Raw genomic sequence first — 18,469 nt, forward strand, 5'->3', positions numbered from 1 at the left:
AATAATAATAATAATAATAATAATAATAATGAGGGACCATTTCTGCCAAAAGACTAAATACTAATAATATGTAATAAAATGCGAGGGTTATGAAAAATTCAAACGAAAGTGAAAGGGTTGTTTGTGAACAAAAGCATAAAGGTGAAGGGTCAATGTTGTAAGTAGTTTTTTAAAACCAACATAAGTTGGAGAACCAAAGTGACAAAAAAAATTAACAAAAGAAAATGAGCAAACATACATAACCTTAGAAACCAATCTTGTCAAAAGACTTAGAAAGTTTACTATCAAAATAAGTTTACTGATCAAGGACAAAAACAAGTTTACTGGTCAACTACAAAAAAAAAAAAAAAAAAAAAAAGGTTTACTTATATCAAGTATTAATAGAAAACAAAATATTGTTACTGGTTTATTATGATTTTGTCAAAATATATTAAAATTCATGTTTTATAAAGATAAAAATAAATTTTATAATAACAAAAGTTTATCGAAACATATTCAATATTGAATGTATTGATTAACTTTATTAAACGGTATAATTTATTTGGAATACTATCTAAATTTTATCAAGAATTAAATAAAAAAAGAAATGATATAAAATGTGTATTGGATGTAATGTAATGACTATAAATGAAATAATAAATTATGTTAATAAAAATGGTGAGGGCCATCCATGGCATATCATTATCCACTTTAATTAACTTCACAGATACCTTTCATATCATTATCCACTATAACTTCACAAATACCTTTCAAGAAAACACCATTAAAAATCTTGTTGTATGTCTTGAATGGCGTTTCTTTTGGCTAAATAAAAGAAGGAATGGAAAGCCATTACTACTACTAGTCCACTTCCTTACCTAGTTCTATTCCATCATACCAAATATACTCACACTCATATAAAAAAAAAAAAAAAAAAAAGGTGACACTTCACGATTTCCCTGTGGTTCTAAAAGCTACCATCTTTAATAAACTAATAATTTCAAGTAAAAAAATGCAAATAATTCGCTAATATTTACAATGCTCTTTGATGTCCATGTTTTAAAACATATGCATATGTGATTATATATATTATCATATTAGCAATAAAGAACAAACAAATTATGATAACGCGACCCACAACAAAACTATTTCATCGAAGTTGTTTTACTTGCGGCATCCACACCCGAATTGAGCATACCCGTGTCTCTAGGCGGACGATGCTCCTACAAATTGAAACCAAGAAAAACTCATCGTTAGTATGTTAACAACTTTATTCTTCCAGCAACCCCTGAGCTGGCTCACACTCACATTACACATTATTTGTGAGGCTTAGGGCCCACAAGGAGCCCAATCCACATTGGAAATGAAACTCCCACACTCTGTTTGTTGACACAAACCTTTCAATCCACATTGGAATTGAAACTCCAGCACTGCGTCTGCTGGCGCGCTGGTCTGCAAAGATACCATGCAAAGATACCATGGGTGAAAGTTTGAGATGACTCACGGTGCGGAAAGGGAAATCGTCTGCTTCGAGCATGTGTACGATTTGGCCCATTTTTGGACGCTTATTTGCATCCATATCTATACAACGAAGACACACTAGCAACACGCGCTTTAAAGCTCTTGAAGGAGGTTGTATGCTAATTTTGGGATCTAACAATTCTTCTCCACGACGACTTGCCACCATTCCTTTAAACCAGTCGACCAAATTCATCTAAAATAAAAAACCAACACAAACAAGTTTTATCTAAAATGAATAATTTACATTTTTGGTCCTTGAATATAGCTATTTTTTCAATTTTGGTCTTAAACAATTCTCTTGCAATTTTGGCCCTTATTTGCGGTTTTGGTCCATGTTTCTAGTAAAATGATTAAAGAGTAAATTACATATTTGGTCCAAAAACGTTTTCTCTAGCAATTTTTGTCCTTATTTGAGGTATTTATTGCTGACGTTTTGGTCCATGTTCCAAGTAAAATGATTATATAGTAAATTACATATTTGGTTTTGAGCATAGTTGATTTTTTGAATTTTTGGTCCCAAAAGGTTTTCTTTTGCAATTTTGGTCCTACATCATTTTTTTTTTTTTTTTTTTTGAATCATGTTCCAGATAAAATGACTATTTTGGGACCAAAACTGCAAAAATCAGCTATACTCAGAGACCCAAAAATAGTAATTTTACTTGGAACATGGACCAGAATAGTTACAAGAAACTCGAATAAGGACCAAAATTGTAAGAGAAAACCTTTTGGGACCAAAATTGCAAAAACCAGCTATACTTAGGACCAAAAATGTAAATTACTCTAAAAAATATAAATCTACAACATGAAAAAGTTAAAAATTTGAGTTATACCTCTCCGGGTGCTCTAGAATAATCAACGGGGCTTCTTCCTGTAACCATTTCCATAAGTAAAACTCCAAAACTGTAAACATCACTACACTCATTCAACATCCCCGTGCTTGCATAGTCGGGTGATACGTATCTGGAGATTAATATATTTGTGGTGTAAGATTAATATAAAATGTAAAAATGTTAATTTCTTTTTTTAAAAGAAAAAGTAAATTTTTTACTAACCCGAATGTGCCCATTACACGTGTGGTGACATGGCTTTTTTCGGATCCTAATAATTTGGCAAGTCCAAAATCGGATACTTTTGCATTCCATTTTCTATCGAGGAGAATGTTGCTTGATTTAACATCACGGTGAACAACTTTTGGTTCCAATCCTTCGTGTAAATATGCCAACCTAATGCAAATAAACCACTTTCAATATATATAAAAAAAACAAGCAAAAATATAAAATTATTAGTTGTAAGAAATAAAAGAAAAGTACACACGTACCCTTTAGCTGTCCCAATTGCAATCTTCATTCGAATATCCCATGTTAAAGGGCTTATTGGTCCAACATCACCATGCAACCATTGTTCCAAATTTCCATTATCAACATACTCATACACAAGCAACCTACATTGACCAAGTCAAACCATCCTTAACTAGCATACTCTACTCGATCTTTAAATGTCGCATAACTTACTAAATTAAATATCTAAACAATGACAGATAACAGATAACAGACAGATGACAGATGACAGATAAAAGATAACAGACAGATGACATGTGATTGTCAAAAGGTTATGACGTTCTGTCTCACTAAAAAAAGTGGGACAATGGCTCCCTCTGGATCTCTTGACTGTTCAAAAGACATGAATGCCCTTCTAATAATTAATTATACCTTTTAGCACCATCTGCGCAAAATCCAAGGAGACCCACCAAGTTTTTATGCCTAACTTTTCCAATGGCTTCAACCTCCACCTTAAATTCCTTTTCTGCTTGACCCCTATAAAATTTTGACATTATTAAAATTAAGTTAGTTAACACACTATGCATTATTTTGGTAATAAAAGTTTCAAGTATGAAAAAAATAATAGTAAAAAAAATAGTATGCACCAAGAGTAACGCATAATCTACATCTAAATTCTAAAGTCTCCTCGAGCCCCATATAAACAGATCAAGGGCATAAATAAAATAAGACCACTAAAAGTAGCAAACATGTTAAAATAAGATATTAAAGATATTCAACACTTTGGAAAGTGTTATATTATATTATATATTTCCTTATTTTTTTGGTGCAACTACTCTCACATTTCTCAAATGAGAAGCACATTCTTTACACCAAAGACCATGTGATCTGATTTTTATTTTACAATTTATTCAGAGGGGACCAATTCCAATGTAGATTGTTTACAGATCCATTTTTTGAAAGGAAAATAGGGGGCAAAATAAGCAACAAGATGATAAATTTGGGATTTTTTTTTATTTGTGTTGATAATTTTCCAGGATGAATGACTAAATGAGGGTATCTTTATTGCAAAGATCAAGACAAATATAGGATTTTAGTTTTTCATGGAAGAACAGTTATGCTTTGGATGAAAGTCACTTCCATACAAAGATTTTTGTTGCTATATATGTAGAATATTAATTTAAAGAAAAAAAAAAACATTTTCCTTTTGTTCTTTACGAAAAGTAAATGAACAAGTTGGGGAATTAAGTGGGGAATAAGATAATGTTACATTCAGTATAAATAAAGAAAATTTAATATTTAAATGTCGAATGAGATGCAATTTAGAGAAAAAAAAATGTGGATGGAATTTTGCTTTATAAAATAATATCGGTGATCAATAAGAAATATATCCCAAAAATCAAAGTTTTTCTTTTTCTTCTTTTGAAAAAAGAGGGATGATAATTGATAAAGCTACACATTGCTTTATTTTTTGTTGAATAAGTCCCTTTCAAACCATTATATTTTAATTTATTAAACACGATATCATTTTGGTTTGTAAAAATGCAAAGAGAGAAACATTATGTTTTGCAAGAACATTGTCATTTTGTATAAAAAAGTCAACTTTAATAGTTGTTTTGTATCTACATTTGTATAATTTGTTAGAAACCATTTCAATTTTATTAATTATGGTTTTGTATCTACATTTGCATAATTTGTTAGAAAACATTAATTTTCACTAATTATGGCGTTGTTATCCCAGACGCCGGCACCGGCGAGAATCAATCTTAGATCTAAGAAGTTCAGATCGTCTCTTCCAAAGAAATTCAATGAAAATCTCAGTAAATTTGAAGAGAATTTTTAAAATGAATGTACACAAATAGCATACATTCAATTCGATTTGGAACGGAATTTGAAAAGAGAAGCCGAAGAAATTAGAAAACTAACTTGTTGTTCAGAAGATTCTTCACAGCCACAAAACCATCTCGTACAACACCTCTATACACAATCCCGTACCCTCCTTCTCCGATCACATTCTCCGGCGTAAAGTTACTCGTCGCAATTTCAAGCTCATTCAGGCTGTACCACCTGCCCCAACCTAAATTATTCATACCATCCGCCGACAACGACGTTGACGCCCCTTCACTCCAACTCGTACCCGATTCATTACTACCAGAATTCGTATTCCCTAATTTACCCTCAACAACATTGATTATCGGTCTAATCTCTTCCTTCTCTCTATCATCCTTCTGAAAAACACTGATTTTCGATGTTTTCTCAATCTTCTCGATGTTGATCGCCTCCGAGACCAACGGCAACAATCCCGAGCTGTGCTTCACGCGCATCCTACGACGTCGTTTAGAATTCAAATTTCGACGAATACAACAGAAGATCGCTACGAGAACAGCTGTAACGATTAGTACGGTGACGGCGACGATGACGTAGAGTTTTTGGCCAAATATTGGTGTTTTCGAGGTGAGACTGACACCGCCGTCGGTGGAGGATGTGTTACCGGACACCGCCATTGTTCCGGAGGAGATCAGAGGCCAAAAATGAAGATCAAAATGCAGGAATTCAATGATCTTGTGAAGAATTTGTAGTGGAAGGGAAGGAAGAAAAGGGGGAGAGCATTTTTGTTAGAAAGAAAAGAGAGAACAGAGCATTCTAACGGACATAATGATGGTGGAGAGTGTAAGAGAGTGGAGTTAACACAATTGGGTTTGATTTATTGAGATTATTACGATAGTGCCACTGCACTATTAATCGTCAATGGGACATTATTGACTAGGTAAAATGACAGAAATGCCACCCGCGTCGGTGTGCTTACGAAGTCAAACGTATTAGGTCACAAATTTGTTAAGTATTTACTATAATTTAAAAGTATAATAATTAGTTTCTACTATGTCTTGATAAATTATTACATTATATAGTTTTTGATAATCAATTATATTAAAGAGACAAAAAATGATTGTCGTATGATAAAAACAAACTCATATATCTATATCATCTTTTCATTTTGATATTAGATATTTTTATTTAGATTTTACATAGACATGTCCTTTTTATTCTATCAAATATGGTTCTCTCATTTTTATGGTCAAGGATATAGAAGTCGACTAGAACATATTTGTTAGACAAAAAATAATTTTTGAGTGTCTTCAAATACCTGATGTTTTTATAGACATGTCCTTTTGTATTTTGATACATCTGTTTTTTTCGTACCAGAAGCAATGAAACTCCTCTACAAAGTCCAGCTAGTCATGGATAATATGTTATATCTTTTAAATCCATAATTTTTTTTCAAAAGTATTAGTTTTGTCATTTAGAAAATGCTTATCTGCATTTCATTCGATATGCATTGACTTTATGCATATGATTTTTTTCTTTTTACAAATAAATTCTATTAAATAGTTTAATACTAAAAATTTCAATAAATTTAATTATCAAGTTTTTGCAAAATTTGAAAACAAAATCACAGGTGGATGTTGCCTTGTAGTTTATTTGTAGAGTAAATTATAGAAATGATCCTTATGGTTTGATCGAATTCATATTTTTGGTCCTTAAGTTTATAATTTAATAGGTTACATCCTTATCGTTTGTGAATATTGCACTGTAGCCCAAATTATCATTTTTTTTTCTTTTCTCTTTGTAACAACGTAAATTTTCAAAACAAAATTTTCATTTCTTAAAAACATGTTTTCATCCAAAACAAGTCATAAAGATCCAATGTATCATATCATAATACAAATCATATAAATCCCAAGATCATAAATCCTCCATCAGTGTGTACAGATCATGCCGACGCCTTCCCACGGTCCTCGCTAGTACCTGAAGCACATAACACAACAACTGTAAGCATAAATGCTTAGTGAGTTCCCCAAAATACTTCTTACGCACATACGCCTTTCCAGGCCATGACCTTCCGGTCCATGTGTCTCAGGGGACTTCCGTCCCAACCCGGTAAACCTTCCGGTCTTACCCGCGTCGACCTTCCGGTCCACAACACAATGCCTTCCGGCCCATAACATAAATGCTTTCCGGCCCATAACATAATGCCTTCCGGCCCACATCAAGCATAACATACATAGCACATATAAACGGCTAACTTAATCATATACAATGCATACAACTCATAACATAACCGACCTTCTGGTCACACAATAAAACCCTTCCGGGTACAGTATAGTGAGAAAACTCACCTCGTGGAAAGTGTAGAATCTCACGTGCTTGCTATCTCCGAATCCCAAACGAAGACTCAACCTCGCCTAATCATAACGAATATCATTTTAATTAATATAGACTTCCACCACTAGACTTTACCCCTTATTAACATTCCTCAGAGGGGTAAAAGACCATTTTACCCTCCCTTGACTCAAAGTCCACATGTTGACCAAAACCCTAAAAGTCAGCAAAAGTCAACATCTTCAGTACGCGGGGCGTACAGACTGATGTACGCGAGGCGTACATCGCCAACTCAATAATCGGGGTCTCCACCCAGTACGTTGCGCGTACTGGGAGTTACGCCCAGCGTAATAGTCAGATCTAGACACACTTCATTTCTGGTCTTAATCGGTTAAGCCACTACTTAAACTTCTAGATCCGGCCTTATTTAAGCATCCTTACTCATAAAGTCGGAACCTTTAAGCCTTGGCATGGCTGTAAAGGCTCTTATACTTCTTAACACCTTTCCATTTTAACTCAAGGATCTAGATCTCATGCATGGCTAATCATTCACGTCCAATATTACATTTTTATGGATCTGCAACTCAATTGGACCAGAAATATGATGGATCTAAGCTAATGGAGACCACTTGCTTATAAAGTCTCCACCTTTGGGACTAAAACCCTAGAAAATGGTCCATAAAGTATACCACAAGATCTACAAGTCAAGATCCGAACTTTTTACCTTAGAAGGAAGCTCCAACCTTTGCTAAGCCCGGATCTACACTTGAACACCAGCTTCTAGCCTTCACAGTGGACTCTTCTTCTCCTTTGCTACCTTGAAATGAGACCACCAAGCTTAGAACACTCACAAAAGGGCTAGGAACGAAGGGACACTCTCTTAGGGTTTCTTTCTGAAGGATGGTGGCTGAGGAACCAAGCCATCTCATTCCTTTTATAGCCAACAACTCAAATTAGGGTTTTGGGTCTGGACCGGTTACGCCCAGAGTAGCCTTAGGTACGCCCAACGTACCCGGGTGGCAACGCGTTCAATTTAAGCGTGCGAGTATGCGCAACGTACTCTTTGTACGCCCAACGTACTCGTCCCAACACAAAAGGGCAAACATGACATTTATGAAAAGATGAAGGGCTAAAAGGTTATACCTGAATTCCGGGCTGTTACAATTCTCCCCCACTAGAACCAGACTTCGTCCCCGAAGTCTTATACCGAAAACAGCCCCGGATACTGCTCCCGCATCTCCGACTCGGGCTCCCATGTCAGCTCGGACCCCTTCCGATGCTGCCACTGCACTTGCACCAAGGGCACTTCCTTGTTCCTTAGAACCTTAACCTTTCGATCCCTAATTGCCACCGGTCTCTCAATATAGTTCAGGCCCGCATCCACTTGGATATCCTCTAATGGTACCACTGCCGACTCGTCGGCAATACATTTCCTCAACTGCGACACATGGAAGGTGTTGTGAATCTGTCCCAGCTCCGCAGGTAGATCTAAATGGTAGGCTACCCTGCCTATCCTCGCGATTACCCTGAAAGGTCCAATATATCGAGGCCCCAACTTGCCCCTCTTCCTGAATCGGATCACTCCTTTCCAAGGAGAGACCTTTAAGAGTACAAGGTCGCCAACCTGAAACTCGAGCTCGGACCGACGCCTGTCTGCATAACTCTTCTGGTGACTCTGAGCGGTCAACATTCTCTGCCTGACCTGCTGTATCTGTTCTGTCGTTTGAAGCACAATCTCTGTACTACCCATTACCCGATGCCCCACCTCTCCCCAGCAGATGGGGGTCCGACACCTCCTCCCATACAACAACTCAAAGGGTGGTATACCAATGCTCGAATGATGGCTGTTGTTGTACAAAAACTCTGCCAAGGGTAAATAGGTGTCCCAACTCCCTCCAAAATCCAAAACACACGCTCGGAGCATATCCTCGAGCGTCTGAATCGTCTGCTCACTCTGCCCGTCCGTCTGTGGGTGGTACGCGGTACTGAAATGCAGCCTCGTACCCAACTCCTCGTGAAACTTCTTCCAAAATCTGGAAGTAAATCTCATGTGTCGATCTGAAACAATCGACATCGGAACTCCATGCCGCGATACCACCTCCCTCACATATAACTCTGTCAACCTCTCAGTAGAAGAGCTCTCGCTGATTGCAAGAAAATAAGCGCTCTTCGTCAACCTATCCACAATCACCCAAATTGCATCAACTCCTCTCACAGTCCTTGGCAATTTGGTGATAAAGTCTATGGTAATCTGTTCCCACTTCCACTCGGGAATCTCCAGCGGCTGCAGTTTACCATGCGGACGCTGGTGCTCGGCCTTAACCTGGCGACAGGTTAGGCACCTCTCGACAAACCATGCAACATCCCTCTTCATATAGGGCCACCAATACTCCCTCTTTAAGTCCAAATACATCTTAGTGGCCCCGGGATGGATCGAGAACTTCGATCGATGTGCCTCCTCCATCAAAATGGTACGCGTCCCGCCCACAAATGGTACCCAAATCCGACCCTGAAATGTCATAAGTCCCCGACTATCGGTAACGAACTCCGACACCTGCCCAACAACCCGCTCCCGCTTTCGGTTCTCTGGTCTCGCAGCCTCAATCTGGGCCCCTCGGATGGTGTCCAATACCGGATTCATCACCGTCAACCTCATACAAATGTCTCGGATCAGAGCGCTCCCCGACCTGCGGCTCAAAGCATCGGCTACGACATTAGCCTTGCCCGGGTGGTACAGGATGTCGCAATCATAGTCCTTCACCACATCCAACCATCTCCTCTGGCGCATATTCAGGTTTGGCTGATCCATCAAGTACTTCAGACTCTTATGGTCCATGTATATGGTACACCGAACCCCATATAGATAGTGCCGCCAGATCTTGAGGGCAAACACCACAGCCCCCAACTCCAGATCGTGGGTGGGATATCTCGACTCATGAGGCTTCAGCTGCCTTGATGCATACGCTATAACGTGCCCCCTCTGCATAAGCACTACCCCTAACCCAGATATAGATGCATCACAATATACCACAAAATCCTCCATCCCTTCCGGGAGTGCGAGCACCGGGGCCTCGCACAACTTCTGACGAAGGGTCTCAAATGAGGACTGCTGCTCCGGACCCCAAGAAAATGTAACACCCTTCCGGGTCATCTTGGTAAGTGGCACGGCGTTCTTGGAGAAATCCCTAATAAACCTCTAATAATAGCCGGCCAATCCCAGAAAGCTCCTGATCTCAGTGGGTGATCTCGGCACCTCCCATCTCATCACTGCCTCAATCTTGGCCGGATCGACCAATATCCCTTCCTGGTTAACAAGGTGTCCTAGGAACTGGACCTCTCGTAACCAGAACTCACACTTGGAGAATTTGGCATACAGTCTCTCCGATCTCAGAACTCCAAGGATCTCCCTCAAATGCTCCTCATGCTGCTCTCTAGACCTCGAATATACCAAAATATCATCAATGAATACAATCACCGACCGATCCAGCATCGGCCTGCACACCCTGTTCATGAGATCCATGAACGCAGTTAGGGCATTGGTGAGCCCAAAAGGCATCACCACAAACTCGTAATGTCCATAACGAGTTCTGAATGCAGTCTTCTGGATATCTTCATCCCGAACCCTCATCTGATGATAACCCGACCTCAAGTCTATCTTGGAGAACGAAGATGCCCACTGCAACTGATCGAATAGATCATCGATCCTAGGTAACGGATACCAGTTCTTGACCGTCAACTTGTTCAACTCCCGGTAATCGATACACATCCAGTGCGAACCATCTTTCTTCTTGACAAAAAGGATCGGTGCTCCCCAAGGCGAGCTACTCGGTCGAATAAACCCCTTCCCCAACAGCTCCTGAAGCTGCGAGGATAACTCTTGCATCTCCGGTGGCGCGAGGCGATAAGGCGCCTTGGCGATAGGTGCTGCTCCCGGAATCAAGTCAATACAGAACTCCACTTGTCTTTCCGGAGGCACACCCGACAGTTCCTCAGGAAAAACATTCGGGAACTCACGCACTACCGGAACCTCATCAACTGAACTTGGCCTCCCAGTGGCCACTCGTGCGTCCATCACATAGGCTATGAATCCACTGCAGCCCTGCTGAAAACTCTGCCTCGCCCTGGCAGCCGAACAGAACGCTGACCCACACCGGGTCCCCTCGCCATACACAGTAAGCACTCCCCCACTAGGGTCTCGCATAGTCACCAGCTGTCTCCTGCAGTCAATGACCGCTCCAAACTTACTCAACCAGTCCATGCCCACGATGACACAGACATCTCCCATAGTGATAGGAACTAGGTCTATAGGAAAATCGACACCAAAAATCTCGAGCACACATCCTTGAATCACGTCGGTGGCATATACCGCTTTCTCATCAGCTATGGAAACCCTCAGAGGTCGACTTATCACCTATCGCTCAATACCAAGGTGCTGACAAAAAGCCAGAGATACAAAAGACCGACTCGCACCCGAGTCGAATAATACCAAGGAAGGTATAGAATTCACAAGAAAAGTACCTACGCATATCATAAAATAAGCATAACATCTCAACATAAAAATAAATACACGAAAGAATACATACCAGCCACGACATCGGGCGCCACACGGACCTCCTCCGCAGTCAACTGAAAAGCTCTCCCACGAGCCTTCGGAGCCTCGGCCTTCGCCGGTCGAGCCTCGGTAATCCTAGCAGCCGGCGCAGATCCCTGCGCTGATCCCTGGTGTAGCTGAGGGCACTCGGCCTTCCGATGGCCAGTCTGGTTGCAATGGAAGCAAACCATAAATCCCTTGGGGCAATCCCTGGCGATATTCCCCTCCTTGCCACATTTGTAGCAAGCACCCGATCGACAGGTCCCCTCATGACCCTTTCCGCACTTCCTGCAAGTGCGGCCCTTCTGGCCTCCAGTCCTCGAATCAGCAGACTTGGTCCGCTTGGCTGCCGGCTGAGATTGAGCCGGCCGCCAATCCATCCTCTGAGACTCGGCCTCCTCCCTGGCCTGAGTCTCCAACTCAATCTCCCTCTTCCTGGCATTTGCCTGGAGCTTAGCAAATGTCTGGTACGTCGAGTTCGACACGAACTCGCGGATGTCCCTCCTCAGAATACCCAGATACCGACTCATCCGAGCCTGCTCAGTAGCCACCTGCTCAGGACAGAACATCGCTCTCTCATGAAACTTCCAGGTGACCACAGTAACCGAATCATTACCCTGCTTGAGGGTCAAGAACTCCTGAACCAACCGTTCCCTCTCCACCGGGGGAACATACTCGTCTCTGAACATGGTGGTGAACCTCTCCCATGTCACCGCTGAAATCTCTGCAAGAGTGAAGTTCACCGTCACGAACTTCCACCAATCCTTCGCTCCCAAGCGGAGCTGGTTCAAAGCGAACCGTACCCTCAGATGCTCCGGACATGGACAAGTATAGAAGCATCCCTCAATGTCAGCAATCCATCTCATCGCAGCGATCGGATCCTGCATCCCATCAAACTCGGGTGGCTTCGTGTTGCTGAACTCTCGGAACAACAACGAGTCACCTCCCTGAGGCCTGGCAGCAGCCACGGCTGCCGTAGCTGCAGCGGCTGCGGCCTCAGTCACCACGGCGTACCGCTCATTAAAAGTCTCCAACAGCGTGGTCTTGATAGACCCAAACATCTCCGGAATCTCGGCCCTGATCGCCGCAGCCACCTCATCGTGGATCATCTGACGAATCTCCTCGTCACTCACGCCGCTTGTCTCAGGTTTGTGGCGTGTCCTAACCATGATGCCTATGAAATACAACATAAAAATATCAAAGACCCAATCGAGCATACTCGCACTCGATAATGCAACCCTACTCGACCTCCGATACCTAAAGGATTCTTACTTGGACTGCCCACTGATCCGGTGTCTTCAGTAGTATGGGCCCTATACTACTGACTACACCGCATCAGCGTTCACCCCAAGTCCTCCTCCTTGGACCCCGAATCACGAGTACTCTATTCTTGCTATGCACTGATTACCTACTCGCTCTCAAAGCATCTCATAGCAGCAGGTTTCCCCCTAGACTAAGGCATCACAAATCAGGCCACTCTAGTCCTAACATGAATACCTAGTCTACTCTAGCATGCATAACATATCGCAACACATCTTATAACACATTTTGTAAGGGTATTTTGGGGATTTTACCGTTCGGGCGCTGGCTGACCGTACACATTGCTTCTCCTTTGGTTATTACAAAATCTCTTATAAAATTTTTATGCCTTTATTAATTGAAAATTTCCTCAAATCCTCAGTTTGAGTTCAGTTACGCCCGAAGGTGCATCCAAATCCCTCAAACCAAGGCTCTGATACCAACTTGTAACAACGTAAATTTTCAAAACAAAATTTTCATTTCTTAAAAACATGTTTTCATCCAAAACAAGTCATAAAGATCCAATGTATCATATCATAACACAAATCATATAAATCCCATGATCATAAATCCCCCATCAGTGTGTACAGATCATGTCGGCGTCTTCCCACGGTCCTCGCTAGTACTTGAAACACATAACACAACAACAAGCATAAATGCTTAGTGAGCTCCCCAAAATACTTCTTACGCACATACGCCTTTCCAGGCCATGACCTTCCGGTCTATGTGTCTCAGGGGACTTCCGTCCCAACCCGGTAAACCTTCCGGTCTTACCCGCGTCGACCTTCCGGTCCACACCACAATGCCTTCCGGCCCATAACATAAATGCCTTCCGGCACATAACATAATGCCTTCCGGCCCATAACATAATGCCTTCCGACCCACATCAAGCATAGCATACATAGCACATATAAACGGCTAACTTAATCACATACAATGCATACAGCTCATAACATAACCGACCTTCCGGTCACACAATAAAACCCTTCCGGGTACAGTATAGTGAGAAAACTCACCTTGTGGAAAGTCTAGAATCTCACGTGCTCGCTATCTCCGAATCCCAAACGAAGACTCAACCTCGCCTAATCATAACGAATATCATTTTAATTAATATAGATTTCCACCACTAGACTTTACCCCTTATTAACATTCCTCATAGGGGTAAAAGACCATTTTACCCTCCTTTGACTCAAAGTCCACATGTTGACCAAAACCCTAAAAGTCAGCAAAAGTCAACATCTTCAGTACGCGGGGCGTACAGACTGATGTACGCGGGGCGTACATCGCCAACTTAATAATCGGGGTCTCTACCCAGTACGCTGCGCGTACTGGGAGTTACACCCAGCGTAATAGTCAGATCTAGACACACTTCATTTCTAGTCTTAATCGGTTAAGCCACTACTTCAACTTCTAGATCCGGCCTTATTTAAGCATCCTTACTCATAAAGTCGGAACCTTTAAGCCTTGGCATGGCTGTAAAGGCTCTTATACTTCTTAACACCTTTCCATTTCAACTCAAGGATCTAGATCTCATGCATGGCTAATCATTCATGTCCAAGATTACATTTTTATGGATCTACAACTCAAACGGACCAGAAATATGATGGATCTAAGCTAATGGAGACCAATTGCTCATAAAGTCTCCACCTTTGGGACCAAAACCCTAGAAAATGGTCCATAAAGTATACCACAAGATCTACAAGTCAGGATCCGAACTTTTTACCTTAGAAGGAAGCTCCAACCTTTGCTATGCCCGAATCTACACTTGAACACCAACTTCTAGCCTTCACAATGGACTCTTCTTCTCCTTTGCTACCTTGAAATGACACCACCAAGCTTAGAACACTCACAAAAGGGCTAGGAACGAAGGGACACTCTCTTAGGGCTTCTTTCTGAAGGATGGCGGCTGAGGAACCAAGCCATCTCATTCCTTTTATAGCCAACAACTCAAATTAGGGTTTTGGGTCTGGACCGGTTACGCCCAGCGTAGCCTTAGGTACGCCCAGCGTACCCGGGTGGCAACGCGTTCAATTTAAGCGCGCGAGTACGCGCAACGTACTCTTTGTACGCCCAGCGTACTCGTCCCAACACAAAAGGGCCAACATGACATTTATGAAAATATGAAGGGCTAAAAGATTATACCTGAATTCTGGGCTGTTACACTCTTTTTTATTATATATATATATAGTTATATGTTTAGGTTATTCTATTCAAACTAATTATTGTGTTATTGTATGTATAAATATGGATAAATCATTTTACTTATTTTAAGAAGGTGATTATTACATATTATTGAATTAAAAATAATCGAAAAATACCGTCTAATTTAACTAGAAGGGTATTTTAGTCAATTAATATAGATTTAATAAAGGAAATTTGCATATTTTAAAGGATCCTTGATTCTATTAATTTTAAAAATCCGATTTTACAAATTATAAGATTTTTAATTCGGATGTTCTGACAGAATATGTTTGAGTATGTTCAAAAATGAAAATATTCTAGAACCATAAAATATTCTTGAACATATTTCTTGTAAAATAACAAATTCTCGAACCAACAATTGAAGAATTAAAACAAAAATTATATTAATTCATATAGAATACATGTAACAATTGCTAAGAATTACATTTATTGTTAAAAAATAAAACTAAAAAACTTTCAATTCGGGAAAAAAACATCAAAATCTAACAAATACACTAATTTATTCTAAAAGAATAATGTTGCTAAGAGGCGTCTTTCAAATTTCGTGGTCCGTTCTTCAAGCATCAACTTCTGTGGAAACAAATCTAATAAATAAATTAGTGAGAAAATATCCATATTCCATTCCAGCATAACTGGAATTCGTGATTCCATTATGATAGAATTGGAATTCATTTACCAATAATTATATTAATTTTGGGCATTCTAACAGAATATGTTCATGATTATCATAAAAAAACATTCTTTTCTGATACAATACTATAAACAAAGAAATACCATTCAGTTGAAGCATTTTAGCGAGCGCTTGGTGTGCGTCAAAACAACTTACAATTTCCTGTAAAAATTAGACAATCAGAACAAATTCCCAATAAACCTAAACACATTGAGTCTATCAGAAAACCATTGTACCTTACATTCGTTTCTACCAGATTATCATTAATATATGCCTTGGAGCTTGTAAATGTAAGCAATTTTGCACAGGTTTCGTTCAATGTCATCATTCAAGACTGTATTTTTGAATCATCCAACAAAAGATTCCTAATTTCATACATTTTTATTAGGGATTTCGTTTGGGATGGATCAATAAGAAATCAGAAAATAAGAAAATCAGTTTTCAACAGTGCATTTGAAGGGTGAAGAGTCAACTAGTGGCTTGTTATTTCACTCTAGATCAACAGGAACATGTGATCGGTTTCAAGAAAGCAAGAAGAGAAAGAAGGGTATGATTGATTAATGAAGAGAAGAGATCCAATTTCAAGTTTAATATTGATACCTGCGATTTATTCTTGTGTGTGTGGCGTCGATAAAAGGTGGAGACAGAACAAGAGCCATATCGATTTTTGGGGATGTGATTGTTAAAACAAGAACAGGAAGAACTAAAGAAGGTACACAAGGAGAGCTGTTGTTTTTTTCTTATTTCCTTGGATCATGTCGATCAATTTTGCAAGAGGTGAAGGAAGGCGTGCCTATTCTCATCGATTTTTGACCTGCACCTGCGAATATGCGACGGGTCAAACGGTGGTTGTTGCCTTGCTGGCCGCTGCTTGCTATTGATTATGGAGGGAATGAGTCAATGACGGGTGGAAGAGTCGATGACGGCTGGAAGAGAAGGGACGTGATTTTGGTGTCGATAAGATCCGCCGGTGACAGGCAATTGATACACCTTCCCGCTTCTTGCTTCAACACTTGGCGGACCTAGGTAGATGGTGGTTTTAAAAAGTCGATGGATAAAGAAACCCTAGGTAGCTGAAGTCAATAGTTACCATAATTATAGGATATTATTTATAGAAACTAATTATCAAATTACCTATTTACCCTTATTTATTTATTTTTATTTTAAATTTTGATTGGCCCACATTTATGCATACAATAACACAACGATTACTTTAAATACACGAACCTAAATCTCTCTCTCTCTCTCTCTCTATATATATATATATACAATTGTTTTTTATCTTTATTTTAGTAGAATTAATATAGATAATCTATAAAATTATTTTTATTTTTTAAATTAATTATCTAAATTATATAAAATCATATTATTATTATTATTATTATTTATTGCTTTATATATTTATCTTTATTTTTATGGTTTAAAAATCTTTTAATATTTTTGATATTTTATCTGAATATATTATTTAATGTTTTACGTTCGTTTAAATTATATAATGGTTTTTTTGATGTTTTTTTTAATAAACAAATTAAAACAATAACCCGGATAATTATCAGTCTTCCAATAAAATTATTTAATGTTCGTTTTTTATTCTCATTTAACGATATATATATATATATATATATATATATATATATATATATATATATATATATATATATATAGAGAGAGAGAGAGAGAGAGAGGTTCAAATGTTTTTCACATCTGTTGTGTGCTAGAATGCACCAATAGGAATTTAGAATTAATTATACGTATATTAAATGTTATCCATACGTAACTAATTAAATTCGTCATTAATGTAAATAATAATATTCTTTCAGAATGAATTCATATCTACAAGAATGAGAGTGTATTCTAATATAATGCACTCTCGTTCTTCATATTTGATGTAACTTTATAGTATTTTAAGTGAGTGGGTCCTGAAACAAAATATGAACTCATGTATAAAAACCTAGATGCGAATTCATTCTGAAAAAATGTTATTGCTGACATTAATGACGGATTTAATTAATTTCAATAAAAAGAGAATTATAATTATAGATATCATTTAATATACATATAGTTATGAAAATCATTTAATATCTATATTTATTTAATTAAATAATTATTTAATTTACTAAATTCCTATTGGTGCATTCTAGTACAGAGGCGGACCTAGGGTGGTCCACGGTGGCACTGACAACCCCTAACTTTTCCGGCCGCAGTGGAAAATTTTTCGTAAATTTTAAAAATTTTATTTTTTCTACTACCGTGCAACCCCAACTCTCCCGTGCAACCCCTACTGTAAAATCCTGCGTTCACCCCTGTTCTAGCACACAATAAATGTAAGAAACTATATATATATATATATATATATATATATATATATATATATATATATATATACATATATATATATATATGATTGAATAGTTTTACTTTGGTTTTTTCATAAATAGTTATACGAAAAAATATAATTATTTAGGCAATAAATGAAGAAGCATCGACATATAAACGAATGATGTAAATGAAAACACAGAAAACTGAATAAAAGAACAAACACCAACATATAATTGGATGATGTAAACAAAAAACAACATTAAATAATTGTTTTGGATGATTTGTAGTTATCCGGTTTATTATTTTAATTTGTTTATTTAAACAAAACATAATCATTATATAATGTAAACGAACAAAACATTAAAACAAACAACATCAAATAATATATTCAAATAAAACGTCAAAAAATATCTGGGTTATTGTTTTAATTTGTCTATTTGAACAAAACGT

The 18,469-nt window shown here is 38.7% G+C and overlaps 1 protein-coding gene across 1 annotated transcript; it reads right to left on the minus strand.

The window, feature by feature from the left end:
- Positions 1-961: 961 nt before the first annotated feature.
- LOC145061455 (Protein kinase superfamily protein) lies at positions 962-5,440 on the minus strand. Its single transcript, XM_079008932.1, has 7 exons — positions 4,704-5,440; positions 3,210-3,314; positions 2,819-2,941; positions 2,553-2,723; positions 2,331-2,460; positions 1,484-1,693; positions 962-1,202 (listed from the first exon to the last, which is right to left on the minus strand). The coding sequence occupies exons 1-7, from the start codon at positions 5,279-5,281 to the stop codon at positions 1,125-1,127; spliced, it is 1,395 nt and encodes a 464-aa protein (XP_078865058.1). The 5' UTR covers positions 5,282-5,440; the 3' UTR covers positions 962-1,124.
- Positions 5,441-18,469: the final 13,029 nt, after the last annotated feature.

This window comes from Lactuca serriola, chromosome 7 (genome assembly GCF_051521515.1).
Source record: "Lactuca serriola cultivar US96UC23 chromosome 7, Lser_US96UC23_V15, whole genome shotgun sequence".
NCBI classification, from domain to species: domain Eukaryota; kingdom Viridiplantae; phylum Streptophyta; class Magnoliopsida; order Asterales; family Asteraceae; genus Lactuca; species Lactuca serriola.

Excerpts from the sequence above, each read along its gene's own strand:
- LOC145061455 (XM_079008932.1), bottom strand. The coding sequence starts at position 5,281 with ATGGCGGTGTCCGGTAACACATCCTCCACCGACGGCGGTGTCAGTCTC. Across the intron at positions 2,942-3,209 it reads TGCGCAGATGGTGCTAAAAG|GTTGCTTGTGTATGAGTATG; the intron begins GTATAATTAATT and ends TGGTCAATGTAG. Across the intron at positions 2,461-2,552 it reads CGTGTAATGGGCACATTCGG|ATACGTATCACCCGACTATG; the intron begins GTTAGTAAAAAA and ends ATTAATCTCCAG.